Source organism: Myxocyprinus asiaticus, chromosome 38, assembly GCF_019703515.2.
Source record: "Myxocyprinus asiaticus isolate MX2 ecotype Aquarium Trade chromosome 38, UBuf_Myxa_2, whole genome shotgun sequence".
Classification (NCBI taxonomy): domain Eukaryota; kingdom Metazoa; phylum Chordata; class Actinopteri; order Cypriniformes; family Catostomidae; genus Myxocyprinus; species Myxocyprinus asiaticus.
The window spans coordinates 11,180,353-11,204,211 of NC_059381.1; the positions used below are offsets into that span (position 1 = coordinate 11,180,353).

Here is a 23,859-nt window from a genome sequence, read left to right on the forward strand (position 1 = left end):
AACTGATATCGATGATTATCGATATATATCGGCTTTTTTTCAGATAGAAACAGGGCTGCTCGTTGCACAACAGTATTTGTCTCCTCATACATATTTCTCAATACAACTTTGCTAAAGTGTAAGCGGCAGGGTAACTTAAAGGGGGTCACACACTGGATGCAACTGGTGGACGACATGGCGCATTCTAAAATTAGAAACAATTATTTTCTGTGAAGGTACACACCGTCACTCGGCATCTATCAATGGCGCCCAGCTACGACTCCTAAGGCTGCTCAAAATTCTGCAGCACCACAGAGTGCAACTCGCATAGTTTTCCATTAAATTCGACCCAAATCATTATCAAAGGACAAATTATTTACTTTATCCATCACTGGATGATATATTGTGTATATGAATCTTTCATATAGCCTACACAATGTATTTTCAGCCACAAGTATGCCTTTTTCTGGTTTGACAGCTTGAACGAAAGCTATTCAAAGCTACATACAGAGAAATTGCATAATAAAAGTCGCCATTTCTAATAGTTCAGTTTGTGCAGTTTCATACACTAACCTGAAAACTCATCACCATCACTATTCTTTCTTGAAGAAGTGCAAAAACCTTTGTAACTTGTGTATGGTGACTAGATCCACAACAAAGTTAGGACTGTCACCTCCCACATCGACGTGTCCTGTGTGACAATGATACCTGTGCATTGTCATTCCCGCGATCAGATTCATTAAATGTTATATCACCCCCTTGTGGTCTCCAAATGCTATTACACTAGACTACATTAAATGGAAGGCCAACTGACAGTGAATTGTAAAGCAAAGAAATTGTGCTTTGTGCTAATTTAAATGTCAACTTATGTACTGTAAATATATATTGATGCCTCAAAAACGTATAAAGAAAATAATATGCAGATCAGTAATTATCGATATATCGATATTTTATGACATTCCTAGAGATGAGCAATGACATTAGCCAAAAAATGGGCAAGAAATACTGTATCCCACTTTGCAATGTGCTCGACCTCCCATTTCCAGAGTGACAAATAAACTGGAAGTAGTATACTCAGCGATTTCAAAATAACAAATGCAAAATAAATATATGTATTTCCGAGATGGTAACTGAACCCCACTTGCTGAATTAAAAATGCTATGAGATGAGGTCATATGACTGTGAGCATGTTTACATGCACACCAATACGCTGGTAGAAAAATCAGCGTATATTTAAAAAACTCTAACAACGCAAAAAAAGAAGAAAAAAAAACGTTTAGAAATTTTTATTTTTTTTTATGTCACAACAAAGAGTTATGCGTATAATTCTTGCACACAATGTATAACCCGTCGGCATTAAAGATGTTTACATGCAACACGAAATCGGGTGTGTGCCGACTGGAAAAATATTTAAGACGTTTACATGACCTTACATGTTGTCAGCTAATTAAGCATAATCGTCTATGATCGTCTATGTTAAGGCACTCAATGTAGCTCACTACCATCTGCATAATTCATATACTGATTCATATACTTTTAAAAAAAAATAGTAGGCAGTATACAGTATGTGTATATTGCACATCAGTATTCAGTAAGCTGAATGCTAGTATTCCATTCCAAACATTGTCTAATATTGAGATGTTTGCAAAGTCATCTCTCTTTACAGACTCCTCTAAAATACTCCCAATTAAGGCCCATAAAGAAGATGAATCAGGTATATTGAAGTACAAACAAAAGAAAGGTCCAGAGGAACAAGTTGGAAAAGGAGACCAAACAAAATGGGATAAGCATTTAAAAATGCACCACCACTTGTTTGCTGTCCAGAATTCAGAGACCACTCTTCTTCCCTGGCCTTGGGTTTCTCTACAAACCAATAACAAGCGCAAGAAACAAACATCTGACCACCAACACTGATAATCCTCTGGATTCTTATAAAGACGAGGCTGCTTTCGACATTCATGCCTCATGATTGTAAATGTTGAATCAGTCCTCTGTGAAGGAAGGAACAGCAAATGTTGAGCGCTTCAAGCTCAAACAGATTTTGACACTGCATGCTCTTGTTTAAGATGAGAGGGCTTGATCACAGGCCGTTGACTACAGCACTGGCTCAAAGCTTAAGATGCAGACTGGATACCATTTTTCAGTCATTTTTAAAAGCATTCCTCTCCTCTGAACCTCAGCAGAGCAAGTGGCCCTCAATGGGCTAAACGCGAATGGCGAAATGAGAAAGCACTGACAAAAATACAAGGAATCAAGATGATGAGCCTCAAATGAAATAGAACCAGCATGAAGGAGAACCAAAGGATCTTCCTGTAAAAGACGCTCCACCATCAGTATCATACCTGCTTTCAAATGATGGCCTCCGTTGAGGGTGAAAGAGCTTCGAGCTGACTGCTCCTCTTTTCTCTTCTCCTCCTGCTTGCAAGCATTCAACCGGCTTGTTGATCAAGTGACCTAGAGGCTCCCTCTGTTGGTCGATCTAGCTAAACCTCACACTGAGCATGCTCAGTCAGTTCAAATTTCATTTTTTTCTCTCCTTAGAGCAGGGCACCAATGAATTCAGGCAGCCATTTCATTGCTGGGAAAAAGGAAGGTATGGTGAAGCTCTAGGAACATGAGGCTCTGCAATCTACCACAGGGACAGGAGCAAGACTGTGCGCTATCCTTAATCTTTTCTTGTCTCTAGAGGTCTTCGTCTCCATTGAGTCTCTTAGTAGGGCAGGGCTGTCACCAGAGATACAAGGCCTAGAGAAACCATGGGCAATCCAGTCGCTTTGATCAAAACATTTCTTTATGTTGGTGCCAGAAATAGACTGACAAATCCAATCTGTCAAAAACAAGCTTTTTGGTATATATATATATATATATTAATTACAGTCCTTTAATCCAACATTTCAATTGGATACAGAAATCGGAATATTCCGGGTTCAATACAAGTTCAATTTAAACTATTATATTTGTAGCACAATGTTGATTATCAAAAAATATTTTTTTCCCTTTTCATTAAAAAAAGCAAAAATTGAGGTTACAGTGAGTCACTTACAATGGAAGTGAATGGGGCCAGTTGGGGAGGGTAGAAATGGGTAGAAAATGCACTAACATGAATTCTTGTTAAAACTTGTGTATTATTTGAGCTGTAAAGTTGTGTAAATTGTAATTTTTATGGTAGTTTTAGGGTTTAGAGTGTTACACCATAATGTCATCAAAGTTGACGACATCAAATTTGATACAACTTCACACAGCAAAGGTTTGTAAACAATTTTATCACACTTAAATCAAGTTAACATGTATATTGTTTATGTCTTGTAGCTATACTTTTGAAACAGTGAGTATTTTAACATTTATGGATTGGCCCCTTTCACTTCCATTGTAAGTGTCTCACTGTAATCCAGATTTTTGCTTTTATTTTAAAGAAAAGAAGGGACAAGTCAAAATAATTTGGCTATACCGTAAATGCTGTCTATTGAGCTTAACTTGCATTGAACCTGGAATATTCCTTAAAAGGAAGGAAGAAACAAGTGCAAGCACAAGCTAATCAAAAAGATTGAAGATTGCATACAATCTTCAAGAATCAGCTTCAATTTCTCTGTATTCAAAACTGGAATCCTTGTAAAGCTCATGACATACAACAAAGGACGTGACACATGAGCAAAATGAATTAAAATCAAAACACATTCATAAAGGTAAAATGACAGCTTATTGAAAAGACTCTTGAGAAAGAGCAATATTCCCCAATAGTTATTATCCAACTCAATAGTTTCAAGAGCACAATTTCCATCTGTTGCAGATTTGTAGGCCTAATAGAAAATAAATTACCTGCTCGAGACAAAACTACAGAAATGATGGTCATTACATACAGCTCTTTCCAACAAAAATGGAATTAAGTCTATTTTGAATATGTAGGATTAGGCAGAGTCTACATCAAAAAGTAGGAAGTACAGACTGCATTATTGTCCATTTTCCCCATAAAATAATATTTTCCCCAGTACTGTAATATTTCACTTCCAAATGGTGAATAAATAAAAAATGACCTTAATAACCTTATATTTATAGAACACCAATCTTTACTTCCATTCTGCAGAGCTATACAAAGCTAGAGGCCTAATCAGTTCATATAATGTCACTCTGTGGCATTAGATTTGCTCTCAGAATCCCAAAGTGTTCACAAGTACTATAATTGAGGACAAAATCCTTAGGTATATTTCAGAGTTCTAATGAGATGAGTATACACACATATATCAAATTCAGTCTATAGTCTTCACAACCCTAAAAGATCTTTCCTAAACCGATTACAGTCTGATGTTATAATTAAATTCCATCCTAAGACTATAAACACTGCATGAGGAGCATCATTTTAATGCCATGAAAGAGATCCTAAAATGTAAGTTTTTGGTTTTGAATCATTTTCCCAATGACACTTTGAGGCCTTGTCTTGTTACCTTGGCAGGGGCAAGGGTTTGTCATTCTGCCAAAGAAACTACACTCTTGACATCACATGGAGCTACACAAGAAACCTGTGTACCAGCAGGGAAAATGACACTGCTCAGAGTCAGAGAAACTGATTTCCAAGAATCCATGCTTAGCGGATTAAGAGCCTAATAATACTGCCCAAGATTTGATTCAATGTGGAGGAAAAAATGGTCTTTAGGTTTATATATTCCAGTTTGGAAATGGGTAAGACCTTCTCTGCTTTCCCTTCACAGGGAAGGTGAGAGAGAAACAAAGACAAAAGAGAGAGGGTGAAAGAGAGAAAAGAAAGGATTAGAGAAAAAGGGAGAGAGATCTGAAAGTGTGTGGTTATTCACAATCCTTACTGGATGCCCTGTCCGTTCTGTGGAAGTCTCTTTAAATAGCTTCGTTTTTATCATTTCATCAAGAAGCTACAAAACAAATGGCCATACGACACACCAACACACACACAAGCATGAACGCAGCGTCACGTTTTCTGAAAATAAATCCAGATGGTTCCAGGCATGCAAAGGAGCTTTCTACAAATGCAGAGCGATCGTTGTGTTCACCTCACTAGAATCTACAGCACAACCCTTGGTGTTCAGTTGCAACTACAGGAGTAGCAGTCTATGTTTTTCAGAACTGATTATAGCCAACTGATGTCAGCACTCAGCTATCAGGAAAAAGCATCAAGCCTGCATAATCTTCTCTGCTTGGTTGCTCAAAGACACACTTAGCCTACAAGTTCTTCTTTCCAGCCACTGAACACCATTGCAAACAAGTTGTAGTAAACCACCTATTAAATGCATGTCCTTGACTAAAACTTCAGGGGAACTTGCTCTGGACACTTAAATGCTACAGGTTTATCTAGCAGTTGACAGTCAGTACTTTTACATAGTTTAAAAGATCGATTTCAGTCTAACTAAAACAATAACTAATCTTTTTCAAATTTCCTGTAAATGCTTTACTCTGACTAAAATTGTACCAGTTAGATTTTTGGGAAGTCGGGCTAACAGACCTAGAAAATGCGACCTAGAAAAAGGTTCACCACTTTGGATTTTGGGATACAGCAATACCCAGTGTCCTAAAAAAAAAAAATCCAGGAAAATGCCTTAGTCTGCCAGATTTGGGGTGACCACAGAGTGGTGCATATAGTTTGCAGCTCCTGTGCAGTTTCCAGCAGTACTTTGCTTCAAATCCTGGGACTCAATCAGCAAACCAATAAGATGATAGATGAATCAGATCATCACCAATATGTCAGGTCAAAAAACTCTGTATATTTTCCAAGCTGGAAAACAGCAAACAATCAATTTCTTTTAAAACACCTTCAAGCGGACCAGAGGAACCAGCCATATATCTGGCAACACTTGTTCCTAGATTACAAAAGCAAAAATGGAGATGGAAATAATCCTGCTTTATCAGAGGGTAAACCCCCCAGCAAACATGGTTGTACCTGTCCTTTTATGGGGGAACGACTAGCAATCTTCCCACACATGCACCATCCCTGCGCACAGGTCACATGACCAGCTCTCCGGGAAAAAAGCTCTGACATGGCCCACACTGAGCATGCTCAGATGGAGCTCTACTGTTCTTCATGAAGAAGGAAGAGCAGAAAAAAACAACACTGCAGCCATTTCATGGAACGGGCTCTGGCTACAATCAATGGCCTCTTTTTGTCTCTTTAAAAGCTTTTACTGCTGCTTAATCTATCCACTTGTGATTTTTCAAAGGTTTCTGTCTGAAATGAGAAGCAATGCATAAACAGCATGTTTTCTATGCCAATGTTTTTAGTTGTTGAAATGTCAAAAAACACACCAAAGCATGTAAACCTAGACATATTAAACATAGTATGTGTAGTAAAAAAATAAATAAATATATATATATATATATATATATATATATAATTTAAAACACAACAGACCAATTTCAATCCATATGTGTTGGCATATCTGTTGTTTAAAGCAAAAAATAAAAAATAAAAAAATAAAAAAATCCTTGAAATAAATTCTGTGCCAGGGCTTTGTCAAATAATTTCTTCAACAACAACAACAAAAAAATGTCTATCATGACATGCTACACACATCTGACATATTTAGTGTATAATCTGTACTGGCTCTGCATTGTTTAATGTCAAAAGAATTTTGGAAATCAGGGATGCTTAAAAGTCTAGAATTTGAAGATGGATAATAATGATTACTTGGTATTTCATAGCCACATAATGGAATCAGTTAGATCTGGGTCATTTCTATGACAGGGCAAAATGTTGTGACCTTTTATTTCTGCAAAATAAGGGGTAAACAAACAATGTACATATTCTCAAAAATAAGAGGATATAATGGTTAAAACCAGAATACATTTTCAAGTACTGTTTCTATCGTGGTTGTGACAAACTCATGGTAAGTAATGGCTATTACAATCAGGAGGCAGGCCGATACATCGGTTTTAGCGATTAATTTTAAAACAGTGCGCGTCATTAACACTGCGTATATAAATCCATTATATGACCAGAAATATTTACCATTACACTAATGTTTAAAGTGAAGTCAGAGTGCTTTGCGTTCATTATAAAAGTATTTTCTATTTTTCTATCTTTGTTCGTTTATATTTTCGTGGGTCTTGCCTCTGCTGATTGCGCACATCAGAGAGTCCTTCCAGAGAGGAGCTGCTCTGGTTGACGTCCGGGGTGTGGCTCAGTGATGCTCGGAGTTCAACTAATGAAATACAAACGCGCTGTTAATGGCATTTATAAATTAGCTTAAAATGCCCTTATTTGTGCATTAAAATGTGATTGGAATACGATGTGCACAATAATCATGTTATCTCAAATAACCGCGGTTAGAGCAAATAACCTCGATCAGAAGGTTATTTAATAATCGCGACAGGCCTAACTGCACATATACTGGAACCAAAAGTAGAACTGCTACAATGTAAGCAAAATCTTTCTTTAGCTAGTTTTTAAGCAGCTGTTTACCAGACTTGCTAGCAAGTTCGATGAATCAGACTGAACTCACAGGGAATTTTGAAACAGTAGGCTATATTTTCTTAAGCTAAACTCGGTCTGTGCTTACCAAAATTCCAACCCTGCTGACATAACACGTCATAACACAGGAGAAGATAAAATCTATTGAACAGATGTCTGATGAGAGATGGCGCATGTCAGTTACTCAGCATAATGAGGCCAGTGTTAGAGACTGGAACATTTGGAAACAGCATACCGACTTCCCATGTGATCATGTTGGATGAACAATCAGATCGTAGTTATATCTGATCGTAGACATTCAATATCAATGACATTCAATGAGATTCATCAGGTAAAGGAACAAAGTGCATCCAGGTTAGAAACAGACAAGCAATATACCATGAGGAGACGACAAGCAGAAAGATGACTAGTAAAAATAAATAAATAAATAAATAAAAAATAAAACATACAATACTAGAGTCTGTGATCTTCAATCATATGTTTCTTAGCACGAAAGTAGGGGACCTCTTATGAGGTTTCTATCCAGCCATCCAAGCTTTCAAGCTGCAACTCTCTTTTTTTCAATATTTACATTAGATCGTCATGAAACCCCTTCATAGTTTTCACTATACCACCTTGACTTTGTCTCAAAGTCATCAGGAAAATCAGCATGTGCACTTAATAGATCAGTTAACCAAGACAAGACAAAAAAAAAAAGTAGGCCCATCATCCTTGAGTCAGTAACTGGATGGAGTCATTCCATTAAAAACAATATATGTATAGTGACATCTTAATTAAGTAATGGATAATCCATGGCCTGGTGTGCGTTAAACAATCTTAATGGACGACGTGGAGATGAAGAACCACCCAACGCGAAGCAGAGGTTTATCCCTCTTAAACCATAGTCACTTGCCAGCATTGATTAGATAAATCTGTGAGTGATTTCTGCAGCGTAAATTTCGACTAGAAGGATCAAAATAATGGCTACCTTGACCTACAGGTCGCTAGATCTAGAGTTCTGCCCATTCTAAATCAGACACAGGGATAAAGTAGTGTGATAATATAAAAAAAAATTTTTTTTTAATGAATTAAATAAAAAGCCGTACAAATAATTAAAAAAATGGACATGAGTTTTTTTTGGAGACCACACACTCTGTAAAAACTTAAATGCACAATCCAGAAATAATAATAGTCACATAATGTTGAAGGCTTGGCACTTCTAAGCACATGTAATATTTAATTTCTATTCTTTGTCATTTTCATATTACTCAGGAAAAACTGGTGCTGCAGACATGATGGTAGTAAAAAGTGACACTTAAACCATCCAAAACACTTTAAAACCTCCAGACTTTGACCTCTGAGACATCGGTTTGGTGTCCATTAGTGCTGCACGATCGATTGAATTAAGAATGAAATCATGATATGGCGTTGCGTGATTACTAAAATGCAAAAGGCTGAGTTTCATAAAACAGTCTACATTCAGCGCTTTAGTCAGCGATACGTGATCAAGTGGTGCCCTCTAGCGGCTGCAAACAGCACATGCTGAGCGTCGCAGCAATACTAGATTATTTTTCATATTACAATTCAAATCCTTTTGCCTCGCCCTGGTTTCCCGGTTTTCCTTGCAAAATATAGCTAAATGTCAAAACATACTTTCCTTTCAAGCCATATTGGTGTTTAAAGGGAAAATGCAGGTGAGTTCATAATTATCTCCAAGTCAGACTAAGTAATACTGGGCTGATGAACACTGGTGTCTCTTCCAATTTTCATGTAGCACTTCACAGTTGATTTAAAGAAGGAATTGCATGACTTGATGTGTTTTGTGATGTGATGGTTAATCTCAGCTCAGAGAGGTAGTTTGTTCTCGCAATGTTCTCAAAATAACTCATTACAGAGGACAGCATAGTAGGCGGATTGATACAGAAAGATGATTAAACTGACTAGAACTACCTGTGTATTAAAAGGTTTTAACGCACGCATTCTAGCCAATCAGATTTGAGTCTTCGAATAGACCATGTTATAAGGTAGCTCAACCCTTTGAGCTCGGGGGGGGGGGGGTTTCAATGGACAGTTCACATGGTGTTACACTTGCTGATGCCACAGTATACTACCCCCGACTCAAACTACATAATAACAGCGAAATACCATATTGTATTTATTCATTAAAGTGTATGTAGGGTAGTAATATTCACAGATAGCAGTGGTATTCTGCTGAACTCGGTGGTGAAGCGGCTCAGACTATGAGCCTAGACAAGGGGCTGTTCAAACAGACGGAACACAACAGAATGGAACCGAACGCGAGGATCTCGAGACAGACACACATTTCAAAGTTGAACTCCTTTCCTGACAAAACATTTAAAAAACTAATTGCTTAATCTGAGAAAAGCTTATTAAGAGAGCAAGACGCAATGGCCAAGTACCTCCACCAACTGTAAGGGGCTGTTCACACCATACGCTTTTGCAACCATCCATTTGTTTTTCTATGTAAATGTGCACTTGACGAATATCTTCGTTTCACTTTGTTTTTGTTTATTCAGCGTCTCGTGCAGGAGCGCTGTTTTTTAGATGCTGGGTCTAGTTAAAAAGAAATTTAAAATGCATATTGAGACACCTGCTTTCTGTTAAACTTTTGTTGTGCTGTGTCTAGCCTTTTTTAGCACAAGAATGCGATCGATCTTAAGTCATCGTCAGTGCTTGGCACAAATCCAAAATTCAAACACATTTTTAACATTCAAATGTGCATTTTTGTCTTAAATTTGACGAATATTCGAAATTCGAATTTTAATTTGACAGCCCTAATAACTACAGTCTTGACCAACACAAAATAGGTATCGTTTTAAAGCATAGAAGCTCTACTTTACAATGCATGTAGGCATTTTGACCAAAACTGAACAAGTGCTTTGACATTTGGAGTTAAATTAGAAGTGTTCCATTTTGAAAAAATTTGCACTGACTGTAAATACGTATTATTGTAATCGGTAAAAACATCAAAATCATCAACTAGTTATAATTTAAACAATTCAATTTGAAAAATGGCATGTTTCAGTAATTACAGAATTGCATGATCTATTCTGTACATTGCATATGTGCATTGTTACTGAAACAAAACAAAAAAATTCTCATTAAAATATTTTGGCTATTAAATTAACATAGCCTACAAAACTGGAGAGCTCTCAAAAAGTAGAATATAACCAGCCAACTTTTTTTACTCACAGGCAAAAATATAGTGAGTAAATCTAAGTACATGTTTGGACATCCATGTTTCATGTTAACAGGTGTTGTTCATATGCCGCATTGTTGCTTATAACGTCACCAGGGCCTGAAACTCTGTGCTGGATTGTGGGGGTTGCGCACAATTTTAATCATTCCCACAAGTTCCACGTTCATAGCACGGGAAATTCCCACACACTTTTATTCACTTTACAGTGCAGCTGTGAATTATTAAACCAATAGATACAGATGAACAAATCAAATCAATAAACTTGTGCTTGTATCCAACTGTAATTCCAGAAGATGCGTGAGTAAATCCACTCTATTTCTCCCTCTATCTCACTTGCAGCTGTCTGCAACGAGTTGAGTGCTTGTTGAGTTTAATGGGAGCGCGCGGTTTGTTGAATAGTTACTGAATTTAAGATATATAAACCTTTCTAAACCTGTTAATTCGACATGCAAATGCCGTTATACTGCGTCTCTGTTAGCAAGCAACGCGATAAAACTATCTCTCCTGTTTACAATTAACAAAGCTTAACAAACCATTAAGGGCTGCAACTAACGATTAATCTAATGATTATTAGAATGATTATTCGACTATTCGGGCGATTATTGCAACGATTAATCATTAGCTCTAAACCGACTATTCAGCTTGTGCCCCCACTTAATAGGTTGTATTAAACGTGCTTGCTAACAATAAAGAGGACAAAAACATCTTTTAAAAATACCTCTAAATGACATTCACTGAATTAAAGGGAAAAAAATACTTTTTATTATGTTTAATTCAGTACAAATTTCACTACAAAACAAATCCTATTGTTATCAAGTGTATTTGTCTTTTTTCCATTTAATATTGTCTAAAAATCCTTAAAACAAGATATATGTTACTTCTCAAGTAAGTGTAAGATATTTAAACTTGCTTTAAGTGAATGTATCTTAAATATAAGTGTATTTTGTATATAAGTGTATTTTTTCACTTGGTTATACTTCTGCGAGTGCAGTAAAGACAAAATATACTTATATTCAAGATCTATTCCCTAAAAGAAAGTCTAAATATCTTATATGCTGCTTCTCAGGTGAATGCTTATTTTTTTAAAGGATTTTTAGATAATTTAAAATATTTGTATTTTTAGTATTATATTCAACATTCTCAGATAAAAAAAAAAATTCTTCTGCAGTATAGCTGCTAAAGTAAATGTACAGAACATGAGAAGCGGAGTGCCCGTCTGTGCGAGCATCCGCCACTGACTCAGCAACATCTGCACAACGTACGGCACAAAACAAATAATGTTCAGAGAAAATTCAAATGAATTAGAACTGCATTAAAGATGTAACGCCGGGGTGTTTCCTTTAAAGATGCTCGACACGCGAGATTTGCTTAAGCTGAGCGTCAGCTCCAGCTCTGCATATTCCACAACAAGAGTGCTTCTGTATTTACTTATTTTGTATTTTTGCATTATAATTCCCTCATACTTTGCGATCTACATCACATGAAGCTTTTTGGAAAGTTTAGAGTGCGTCTGGACTGTGAGATTGTTTTCTTCCTCTCCTCAGTCAGGCGCGAGCTGCAGTGCTGCTCTTGTGTGCAATCATTAGAGTTTCATATGATCTTATGTTACGTTAAGATCAAACGACTATTCGACAACGAAAATTTTTGTAGACAGTTTTTTATTGTCGACGTTGTCGATAACTAACTAACTAATCGTTTCAGCCCTATTAGCATTACAAGCGCGTGACATTGGAGCGATATCTTGCCACTCTATCATTAGTCATAACGCAGCACATTTGACATGAAAGGCAGAAATCTTCGTGTACCAGCTGCATGGTGAAGAGAGACACTTAAACACCTGTTACATCTCTCATCTCCATCTCTCTATTGTTCCATCCAGAGTCGGAAATTAAATTCAAAATATGGGAGCAAAGAGTTCCTGTTGTTTTATTATAACATCTGATATAGGCCTAGTTCCAAATACATACACTGTGGTCTTCATTTGAATTTTCTCTGAACATTATTTGTTTTGTGCCGTATGTTGCGCAGATGTTGCTGAGTCAGTGGCGGATGCTCGCACAGACGGGCACTCCGCTTCTCATGTTCTGCAACTTTCAGTGTCGTGCTCACGTGCTAAATTACCTGACCATTTGCTCCTTTCATTCGAAATATACTGTCCTAGTGAGTAACACTGCCACTCCCTGTGCTATAGCTTACTTCCCTGCCCATCAGCTCATATCTCTGTCTGAAAAGCTAGAAGCCTAAAGTGCGGGAGGGGTGGATGTTATTGCTCACTAGGGTTCTAAATACAACTATTATTCACTTATATTTAAACACAATTTACAATCATATTTAATCGAACTACACAATGATGACTCTAAACTTGTAGATATTGCAGTTTCATTTTCTGTAAAGGCATGATTTTCTGTAAAGCTGCTTTGAAACAATGTATTGTGAAAAGCACTTTACAAATAAAAATGAATTGACTTGAGGTTAATCAGATCTGAGAGAACATGAAATATAATGTAACCAAATGCTACAATGTAGTTAATAATAATATTAACAAAAACAATATCTGGATAAATAGCCTTAATGTTAAATAAAACATTATTAATGATACAATAATAACGTTACACTTTTAGTGTATGAATCATATCTCTGGCTAATTTTCATTGTGAAATGTTTAATTTTCCATTGTTTTATTCAATTGGCATGAAGGAGTTGCTAAGTTTTTTTAAGCTCCTCATTCCAAATCTGGAGAAATGCTGTTGTCTCCTCTATTATTTAATAGCCAAAATATTTGAATGACAATTTTTATTTTTTTTGTTTCAGTAACAATGCACATATGCAATGTACAGAATAGATCATGCAATTCTGTAATTATTGAAAAATGCCATTTTTCAAATTGAATTGTTTAAATTATAACATAAAAGGATGACAGGGTCATTTTATAAGGTTAGAATATAAAAAATTGCCCTTAGAAATCAAATATTGCCCCTTAATGGAAATGTTGATTTCTGACCCTGGTTCTATCTGACCTATACAGAGATTTAGGTGAATTAGTTGTAAAATTTTGAATGTTTTAGAGTTTTATATATATGACACAGACTCAATGATGACTCAAATGGCACAGAATGAAACTCATTCTGTGAAATCTCATTACTAAAATCATGTCTGCATGCTGTGCAAACCTTTAGTCATTGATGTGTTTGTATGTGTAATTAGTTCTTATATAATCATTATGTTTTATTTCTTTGGAGAGGCTTTTGTATGGGATCAAAATCCCGTCAAATGTATTGTGGTCACGGATCCAAAAAGAATATGCGTGAATCAAAATAATAAGTGTGAATCAAAACATAATAAGCAAAGATAAAAAAAAAGAATAAGTGCAAATATAAATAAAAAGCGCAGATCAAAATAATTAGCGCAGATCAAAAAATAAGCATGAATCAAAAAAATATAAACATTTAAAATATGCTGCAAAAAAAACAACAGAAAAATTCAAGTCATCAGAATTGCAAACAAAATCATGTTTTCCTTGGTTATATTACTGTTTTTTGTGCTATCTGACAATTTTGCTCATATTTTCATTTTTTATTTTTTTTTGTATGCTTACGCTGTATTTTTCTTTGCTTTTGTTTCCAAGTTCTGCGCTTGGTTTTCCAAAACTTGTGAGTAGAGTTGCATGGAAATCAGGGGTTGCGTTTTGCATCCCCATTGGTCCACTAGTTCTTGATCGACAGCTCCTCCACTAAACAATCATTCAAAGAGGGGAGGTGACATCACTCCAATGCAACTCCGACGGCTGCTGCTCAATCGCACAATGGTAGATGAAGATGGATAACCGCCAGTTGACAAATCCTGGACAATCACAGGCAATTGAATATAACTATATTATTTGTGGTTGAGAGATGCGCAGCTTGTGTCAGTTTTGAGTATTTTCTGCCAGCTCTAGGAAACAATGTGCTGTCCAAGTAGGCCATTATCATAGTCTGTTAACACATGTATCAAGTCAGCTGAATTTAGTTAGCAGAGACTTTAGTTTAGGCATTATTTAAGACTTCCTTGTTTGTAGGTTATTGGATGCATATCTAAAAAAACAAAACAAAAAACAAGGCTGGGTTGGTGTGGATGTTTGATGCATGTTTTTACTAGCTGTACCAATGTAGTCGTGAGTTCAGAACCCAACTTGATCCACTTTTCCATGTTGCTGAATGTGCTGTTATGTACTGATCCTATGTTGGCATCATTGGCACGGCTGCATGTAGTTTCTTTTTCCACGATACTGCAGTGAAATCAGAAACAAGTGACCAAGCGTCCCCACGTCAATAAATAATGCATTAAAGTTGGCTTGACGTTGGACTTTCTTTATTCACAAATAGTCGCAAATTTAGGGACCATCTCTAAAGATACAGGCAACATTGGAGCATACATATCCAAAACATTTACAAACATTTCCATAACATAGAGTATATAACTTCAATAACATTTTAAACAAATGACTTACAGTCATACAACCAACTCCAAAGTGTGCATGTAGGTGTCAGCAATAATGCCCACCTTTTAGATTTTTGATATAATTAAACAAAAAACCGATCATTATCAGCCCATATTAGCCTTTCATATTAGTATCGGCATATATTTTTACCGATATGCGCAGATATGAAAACTTTTTTTCAGAACATATAATGCAGAAATGCATAATTATAAATGCTTTATAATTGGTGTCATTATGTAGTTTTTCCAACAGAGCGCGCTCCGACTCCATTGTTTACAGATCTGACTCTGAGCTGACAGTGGCTCTGCAGACAGCGCGGAGTTAAGCAATGTCTTCGTGGTAAGTTGTTAACTAGTTTGTGAAATACATACTGGAAAGTTAATAAACAATGACCCCATCATTTTCCCTTTTCAATTTAACTAATATAATGTTAACCCTGTCCCTGACAACCATGTCACTCATGTCTGTTTGCTGTTAGCCAGCTATAGTTTGTCAGTGCAGTAAGTAATGTAGCAAATTGAAAGGTAAACATCGGAGCATCTTTTTGCAGCTCAGCAGACAACGGTGGTGGATTGTCTCTGCTGAGTGTTGATTTCACGCTATGCTTTTACCTAGTTGGTGAGATGCAATGCTGGAAAGTAAATAAAGTCCATCTTTTACTCTCCGTGACAACGAGCTTATAGCTAACTAGCTAATCACGTAGCTACGTTAATTGCTTGTCAGCTGAGTGGAAGCTAATGTGCAAACATGTATTCACCAAACTGTTTTGTTCAGGATTCACAGTTTGGTACCCCCTTCAACCGAACAATTCCAGTCGTTGCATTTATAAAATATAATATTTAAAAGTCTGGTTTTCCACCATTGAAAGTTTCCCCTGAACTTAGCAGAATATGGTGTAACACCGCTGCCGCTGTTTATCTCTTGACTCGGCAGGTGTAAAATGCTTTTTGTTTTACAACCTGCCCCTAATTGACTGGCAGTATTAATATTGACAGCATTTGACTGATACTAAACAGTACTGATGTTTATTTAGCTATTTATTTTATTTTTATTTATTCTTTATTTTAATGGTCAGCAATTGACTGATACTAAACAGTACTGATGATTATTTAGCTATTTATTTTATTTTTTTATTTATTCTTTATTTAAATGGTCAGCAACTGACTGATACTGAACAAACAGTACTGATGTTTTTTAAGCTATTTATTGTATTTTTATTTATTCTTTATTTTCTCAGTGTTCATTTCTAGAATTTGTTGACAATGTATAAGAATAATGTCAAATATTCTTTGATAAAAATATTTGTTTAAGAAAGCAGCCTTCCGAGTACATTTGCATATTCATATCGGCGTACAATCTACATAGGAAAGGTCTGTTTTCATTCCAGCTCAAAAATTAACTATATCGGCCACTATATCGGTAATCGGTGAATTTCCCCCCTCTAAAATCGGTATCGGTCGGGCTCTACAAAAAATTTCCAATTATATGTAAGCATTTATATATTCATCAGTAATTGAATATGCCTTGGTGTTGGAATCTGGATTTTATTTCTGTCAGCTGGCCACTAGATAAGACCCTTTTTGGATACAACACATTTTTGTAATTGAGTGCAATTTTTTTCCCTAACCTTCAGTACTTCAGTAACTGTGTTTACAGTATATAAAGTTGATGTATCTTTGTGTAAATTTAATAGGATACTCTTGTTTGGGTGAGGCACAAAGAGCCTTCAAAGCAACATACAAACAAGTATTTCCTGACTTAAGATAATAATTATGACACCAAGGCCTATTACAATACTGATGAATATAGAAATGCTTACATATAATTGGACTTTTTTTTTTTTTATTATATCAAAAATCTAAAAGGTGTGCATTATTGCTGACACCTACATGCACACTTTGGAGTTGGTTGTATGACTGTAAGTCATTTGTTTAAAATGTTATTGAAGTTATATACTCTATGTTATGGAAATGTTTATAAATGTTTTGGATATGTATGCTCCAATGTTGGCTGTATCTTTAGAGATGGTCCCTAAATTTGCTATTTGTGAATAAACAAAGTCCAATGTCAAGCCAACTTTATTGCATTATTTATTGACGTGGGGACGCTTGGTCACTTGTTTCTGATTTCGCTGCAGTATCATGGAAAAAGAAACTACATAGCCGTGCCAATGATGCCAACGCTGGATCAGTACATAACGGCACATTCAGCAACATGGAAAAGCGGATCAAGTTGGGTTCTGAACTCGTGACTACATTGGTACAGCTAGTAAAAACATGCATCAAACATCCACACCAACCCAACCTTGTTTTTTTTAGATATACAGCCAATAACCTACAAACAATGAAGTCTTAAATAATGCCTAAACTAAAGACTCTGCTAACTAAATTCAGCTGACTTGATACATGTGTTAACAGACTATGATAATGGCCTACTTGGACAACACATTGTTTTCTAGAGCTGGCAGAAAATACTCAAAACTGACACAAGCTGCGCATCTCTCAACCACAAATAATATAGTTATATTCAATTACCTGTGATTGTCCAGGATTTGTCAACTGGCAGTTATCCATCTTCATCAACCAACGTGCGATTGAGCAGCAGCCGTCGGAATCGCATTGGAGTGATGTCACCTCCCCTCTTCGAATGATTGGCTAGAGGAGGAGCTGTCGATCAAGAACTAGTGGACCAGTGGTGATGAAAAATGCCCCCTGATTTACATGTAACTCTACTCACAAGTTTTGGACAACCAAGCGCAGAATTTGGAAACAAAAGTAAAATAAAATACAGCGTAAGCATACAAAAAAATGAAAATATGAGTACAATTTTCAGAGAGCACAAAAAAACAGTAATATAACCAAGGAAAACATGATTTTGTTTGCAATTCTGATGACTTTGCTTTAATATTTCTGTTGTTATTTTTTGCAGCATATTTTAAATGTGTTTATATATTTTTTGATTCATGCTTGTTATTTTTTGATCTGCGCTTATTATTTTGATCTGTGCTTTTTGTTTATTTTTGCGCTTATTTTTTATTTTTTTTATCTGCGCTTATTATTTTTTGATTCACGCTTATTATTTTTGGATCTGTGACCGCAATACTTTTGATGGGATATTGATCCCAATCTTTTGAACACTTGGAGACGTTTTGGACACTAGCATAAATTATTTTGTAATACTATAAATTTTGAATGCTTTGTTGTATCAACACAAAATTTTACTCAGTTACAGTTGACATGATTCAGAGCTACCTTATTTACTCCATGAGCTAGGTAATGTCAAATCAGAAAAATAAGAAAAAAATAATAATTTTCAGCAGTTTCTTAAGCTGAGAGTGTCAGAATTTATCCTAATCTAGATCATTAAAACCTTTGGAAAGCTTTCTTTAAAATAATATCATACACTCGACCCTCCCTTTTTTTCCTTTTTTTTTTTACAAGCCTTTAATTTTTGGAACGCCACTGAAATAGTAAATCTTTAAAAACACCCTCAGAGCTTAAAGGGTTCAATTGTGCCAAACACATAATTTTTTTATTTCTACTAATCTAAAAAAAAACAAAAAAAAAAAAAACTTTGTGAACTAAAACTTTGTTTAAATGTGCAAAATAGTTTGGTAGGTGAAATAAAATATGCTTATGTATACATTTCTTTAAACATTTAATGGATAAGTTGGATTCTTTATAAAGATTCCAATGCTGGTTGAGAGGATGCTCATAGTGTGCAGATCTATAATACAGACAAAGCGTAGCTACTTTGAAGAAGTTAAAATATAAAATAAGCTAGGTTTTTCAGTACATAATTTCCATACTTCCATTTGTGTAATTTCATAGTTTTGATGACGTTACTATTATTCTAAAATGTGGAAAATAGTAATAATAAAGAATGAGTAAGTGTCTTCAAACTTGTGACAGGTTGTGTATGTTGGGAGTCTGAAAGTTCCACATCCAAGCATGGCTTGCTTTTGCACTCATTATTAGTAAATATTCAACACAAGATCATTACAAGGAAAAGCCTCTACATTGGCCCATCAGTTTGATGAGCAGCCAATGGGTTTGATGTGTTACACAGAAACATTTTTCACCTATGAAGCTGTACACACCATTGTCATTGTGTCATTAACATTTATTTATTCTGTACTTTTCCTTATACCTGCCTGCAAGATATACTGGCATCTGTTGTAGTGAAAACCAAAAAAGGCCCAATCGCAGGGCTCCCCCTGTCTGTTATATAGTGCAGGTTTTTTCCTATGGACAAACATGACATGTCTGATTTCTTAATAGTGCTCCATATAGTATGCAAAATTATAAACCCTGAAAATCACTAAAGACATGCAAATCATCTCTGCCACCTCCAAAACGGCAATGCATTCAATACTATACCATATATTCAATATTTCAGCCATACACACATCATAACATCCCTAATTCCTAACCGAAGCAGTAATACCAGATATTCCAGGAGCTGAGCATGACTTCACAGGCTGGCATAACACATTGTCCGAGTACAATAGGCAGATAATATAACTAGGGCTGAAATCATTACACTAACAGTACAAATAACTTCACATTCATCGCACAACACTAATGTTGACAACACCAACTAGCTCTTAGCCATAGCTTCATGCATGTCAGACCCTGCAAACTACCGATATTGCTGAAATATTCTTAAACATCAAGGAAAGGCAGTTGGGTGTCTTTGGACAAAGTGTTTGTTTGTTTGTTTGTTCGCTTAAAGACGTGCATTGACACTGTATTGACAATAAAAATGCAGCGGCAGCATCTGAAGCAGGATATTACCGGGGCCCTGGAACCAGCATATCACCAATCACCTTGCCGTTCCCAAACAAGCATACTTTATTCAGGTTTCCGGGCCACAGCGGTCCCCCACTGCAGGGGAGGCCACCCCATCATTTTCCCTCACAAAGCTTCACGCGCTCAAAAAGCAGCGAGTTTTTACACTGAAACGGACCGTCAGGCGGGCTCTTTGAAAAAGCAGTGACAAAACGAGCCCGAGGACGGTCGCTTAAAGATTTGACCGGCTGCTCAGGATGCCTCAAACGGTCTGTCAATCAGTCATTAAGCCAAACTGTTCGAAACAGCGGAATTACAATGGTAAACAAACTTACAATGTGGTAACGTTTCTCCGCGCTTACCTCAGTTTTCATTGAAGCCATGGCTCCCCAGCCCGAGACTCCGCCCCTTGCGAACACGTCACTGATTCGCTTTCTTTCAGTTATTTGGAGGCGTGAAAGGGGCATTCTGCTTGTTATGCATATGTAGGTACCAGAGGGCACTGTCTTCTCTCCAAACCTTCGGATTTATTTTACTGTTTATTTTGAATCAGTCGATTTTTTCCAACCAATCCTGACCACATATGTACAGTGGCGCAATACTGCCACGTACGTATTATTATTAAAAAAAAATTTCACTCAATTATGTCGTAAAAACTTAATTTTTTCTCGTAATGACGAGAAAGTTATGTCATAAAAACAGCATCTTTTCTCATAATAACAAGATAATTGTGTCATAAAAACGGTACTGTTTTATAATAATAATGAAATTAAGTTTTGTCTTAATAACCTAAATATGTTATTAAAAACTGACAGTAGATAGGTTTATGGGTTTATGTATGAATGTTTGGCAAAACTCCCAAGGGTTACACTTAAAGACTATTCAAATATTATTGTAATTTTATTAATTATATTAAATTCAATATAAAATAATTATTATATTCTCGTCCTTTTTGCGAACACTCCAAAATATCTTGGCCTGCAGACACAGTTCAGAAACAGGCCTTGTCCAGCTCCATTTTTGAATATTTTCCTCTGAAACCTTGCGATTAAGGAGAAAAATCCAGGCTGACTTTAACATTTTTTTTTTTTTTTTTTTTTTACTATTTTAAGGATTAATTTACCGTTGAGTAGCCTATACTCTAAGCACAAGTGGAATGGGACATAAAAAGTGATGTGTAGCCTAAGTTAATTGTCAGATGCTCAAAACATCTCGCTAAAATGACAGATGATGACGTTTTACGACTCAGCGAACTCGTTATTACGAGAAAAGATGTAGTATTTATGACATAACTGACTCGTTATTACGAGAAAAGATGTGGTTTTATGACACAACTAACAACTAACACGTTGTTATTACGAGAAATGTTTTTGTGACAACTAAATCGTTAGGCTATTACAAGAAAATGACAGTTTTATGACAACTAAATTGTTATTACGAGAAATGATGTCGTTTTTATGACATAACTAACTCGTTATTATGAGAAAATATGTCGAAGATGTCGTTTTATGACATAACTGACTCGTTATTACGAGAAAAGATGTCGTTTTTATGACAACTGCCTCGTTATTACGAGAAAAGATGTCGTTTTTATGACTCAACTGACTCGTTATTACGATAAATGTTTTTGTGACAACTAAATCGTTAGACTATTTCAAGAAAATGTAAGTTTTATGACAACTAAATCGTTATTACGAGAAAATATGTCGTTTTTATGACATAACTAACTCGTTATTATGAGAAAAGATGTCGTTTTATGACACAACTAACTCGTTATTATGAGAAAAGATGTCGTTTCATGACTCAACTGACTCGTTATTACGAGAAAAGATGTCGTTTTTATGACTCAACTGACTCGTTATTACGTGAAAAGATGTTTTTGTGACAACTAAATCGTTAGGCTATAACAAGAAAATGTCACTTTTATGACAACTAAATCATTATTACGAGAAAATATGTCGTTTTTATGACATAACTAACACGTTATTATGAGAAAAGATGTCGTATTTATGACACAACTAACTCGTTATTATGAGAAAAGATGCCGTTTTTATGACATAACTGACTCGTTATAACGAGAAAAGATGTCGTTTTATGACATAACTGACTCGTTATTACGAGAAAAGATGTCGTTTTATGACATAACTGACTCGTTATTATGAGAAAAGATGTCGTTTTATGACATAACTGACTCGTTATTATGAGAAAAGATGTTGTTTTTATGACATAATTGAATCGTTATTATGAGAAAAGATGTCGTTTTATGACATAACTGACTCGTTATTATGAGAAAAGATGTAGTTTTTATGACTCAACTGACTCGTTATTACGAGAAAAGATGTCGTTTTTATTACTCAACTGACTCGTTATGAGAAATGATGTAGTTTTTATGACTCAACTGACTCGTTATCATGAGAAAATATGTCGTTTTTATGACTCAACTGACTCGTTATTACGAGAAAAGATGTCGTTTTTATTACTCAAATGACTTGTTATTACGAGAAAAGATGTCGTTTTTATGACATAACTGACTCGTTATTACGAGAAAAGATGTCGTTTTATGACATAACTGACTCGTTATTATGAGAAAAGATGTCGTTTTATGACATAACTGACTCGTTATTATGAGAAAAGATGTCGTTTTATGACATAATTGAATCGTTATTATGAGAAAAGATGTCGTTTTATGACATAACTGACTCGTTATTATGAGAAAAGATGTAGTTTTTATGACTCAACTGACTCGTTATTACGAGAAAAGATGTCGTTTTTATTACTCAACTGATTCGTTATAATGAGAAAAGATGTCGTTTTTATGACATTACTAACTTATTACAAGAAAAGATGACAACTCGTTATTACGAGATGTTTTTGTGACAACTAAATCATTAGGCTATTACAAGAAAATGTCAGTTTTATGACAACGAAATCATTATTACGAGAAAAAAATTAGTTTTTATAACATAACTAACTCGTTATTATGAGAAAAGATGTGGTTTTATGACACAACTAACTCATTATTATGAGAAAAAATGTCATTTTTATGACTCAACTGATGTCGTTTTTATGACATAACTGACTTGTTATAACGAGAAAAGATTTCATTTTTATGACTGAACTGATGTCATTTTTAAAAGTTTTTAACTAAATCGTTAGGCTATTACAAGAAAATGTCAGTTTTATGACAACTAAATCGTTATTACGAGAAAAGATGTTGTTTTTATGACAACTAACTCATTATTATGAGAAAAGATGTCGTTTTTATGACAACTGACTCATTATAACGAGAAAATGTCATTTTTTGACTCAACTGATGTTGTTTTTATGACTCAACTGACTCATTACGAGAAAAGATGTCGTTTTTATGACATAATTGACTTGTTATTACGAGAAAAGATGTCGTTTTTATGACTTAACTGACTCATTATTACGAGAAAAGATGTCCTTTTTATGCCTCAACTGACTCGTTATTACGAGAAAAGATGTCGTTTTTATGACTCAACTGACTCGTTATTACGAGAAATATGTCCTTTTTATGACATAACTGACTCGTTATTACTAGAAAAGATGTCGTCTTTTTGACATAACTGACTCGTTATTACTAGAAAAGATGTTGTCTTTTTGACATAACTGACTCGTTATTACGAGAAAAGATGTCATTTTATGACATAACTGACTCGTTATTACGAGAAAAGATGTCGTTTTTATGACTCAACTGACTTGTTATTACGAGAAAAGATGTCGTTTTTATGACTCAACTGACTTGTTATTACGAGAAAAGATGTCATTTTTATTACTCAACTGACTCGTTATTACGAGAAAAGATGTTGTTTTTATGACATAATTGACTCGTTATTACGAGAAAAGATGTGGTTTTTATGACATAATTGACTCTGAGCCAGCAGAGAGTCTCTCCAAAAACTCGACTCTCACAGGGCTCGGAGGAAGTCAACCAGGGAACACAGTTTGTGAACACTACTGGGAG

The 23,859-nt window shown here is 35.5% G+C and overlaps 1 protein-coding gene across 1 annotated transcript in view; it reads right to left on the bottom strand.

Annotated features, from left to right (window-relative positions):
• ehmt1b (euchromatic histone-lysine N-methyltransferase 1b) overlaps window positions 1-20,294 on the bottom strand; it is a 53,516-nt gene extending 33,222 nt beyond the window's left edge. Inside the window, exon 1 of the mRNA XM_051677036.1 lies at window positions 20,237-20,294. Within this exon, the coding sequence (XP_051532996.1) occupies window positions 20,237-20,257 (21 nt within the window). The 5' untranslated portion in view covers window positions 20,258-20,294. The remainder of the gene's footprint in view (window positions 1-20,236) is intronic.
• Between the last annotated feature and the right edge of the window lie 3,565 nt (window positions 20,295-23,859).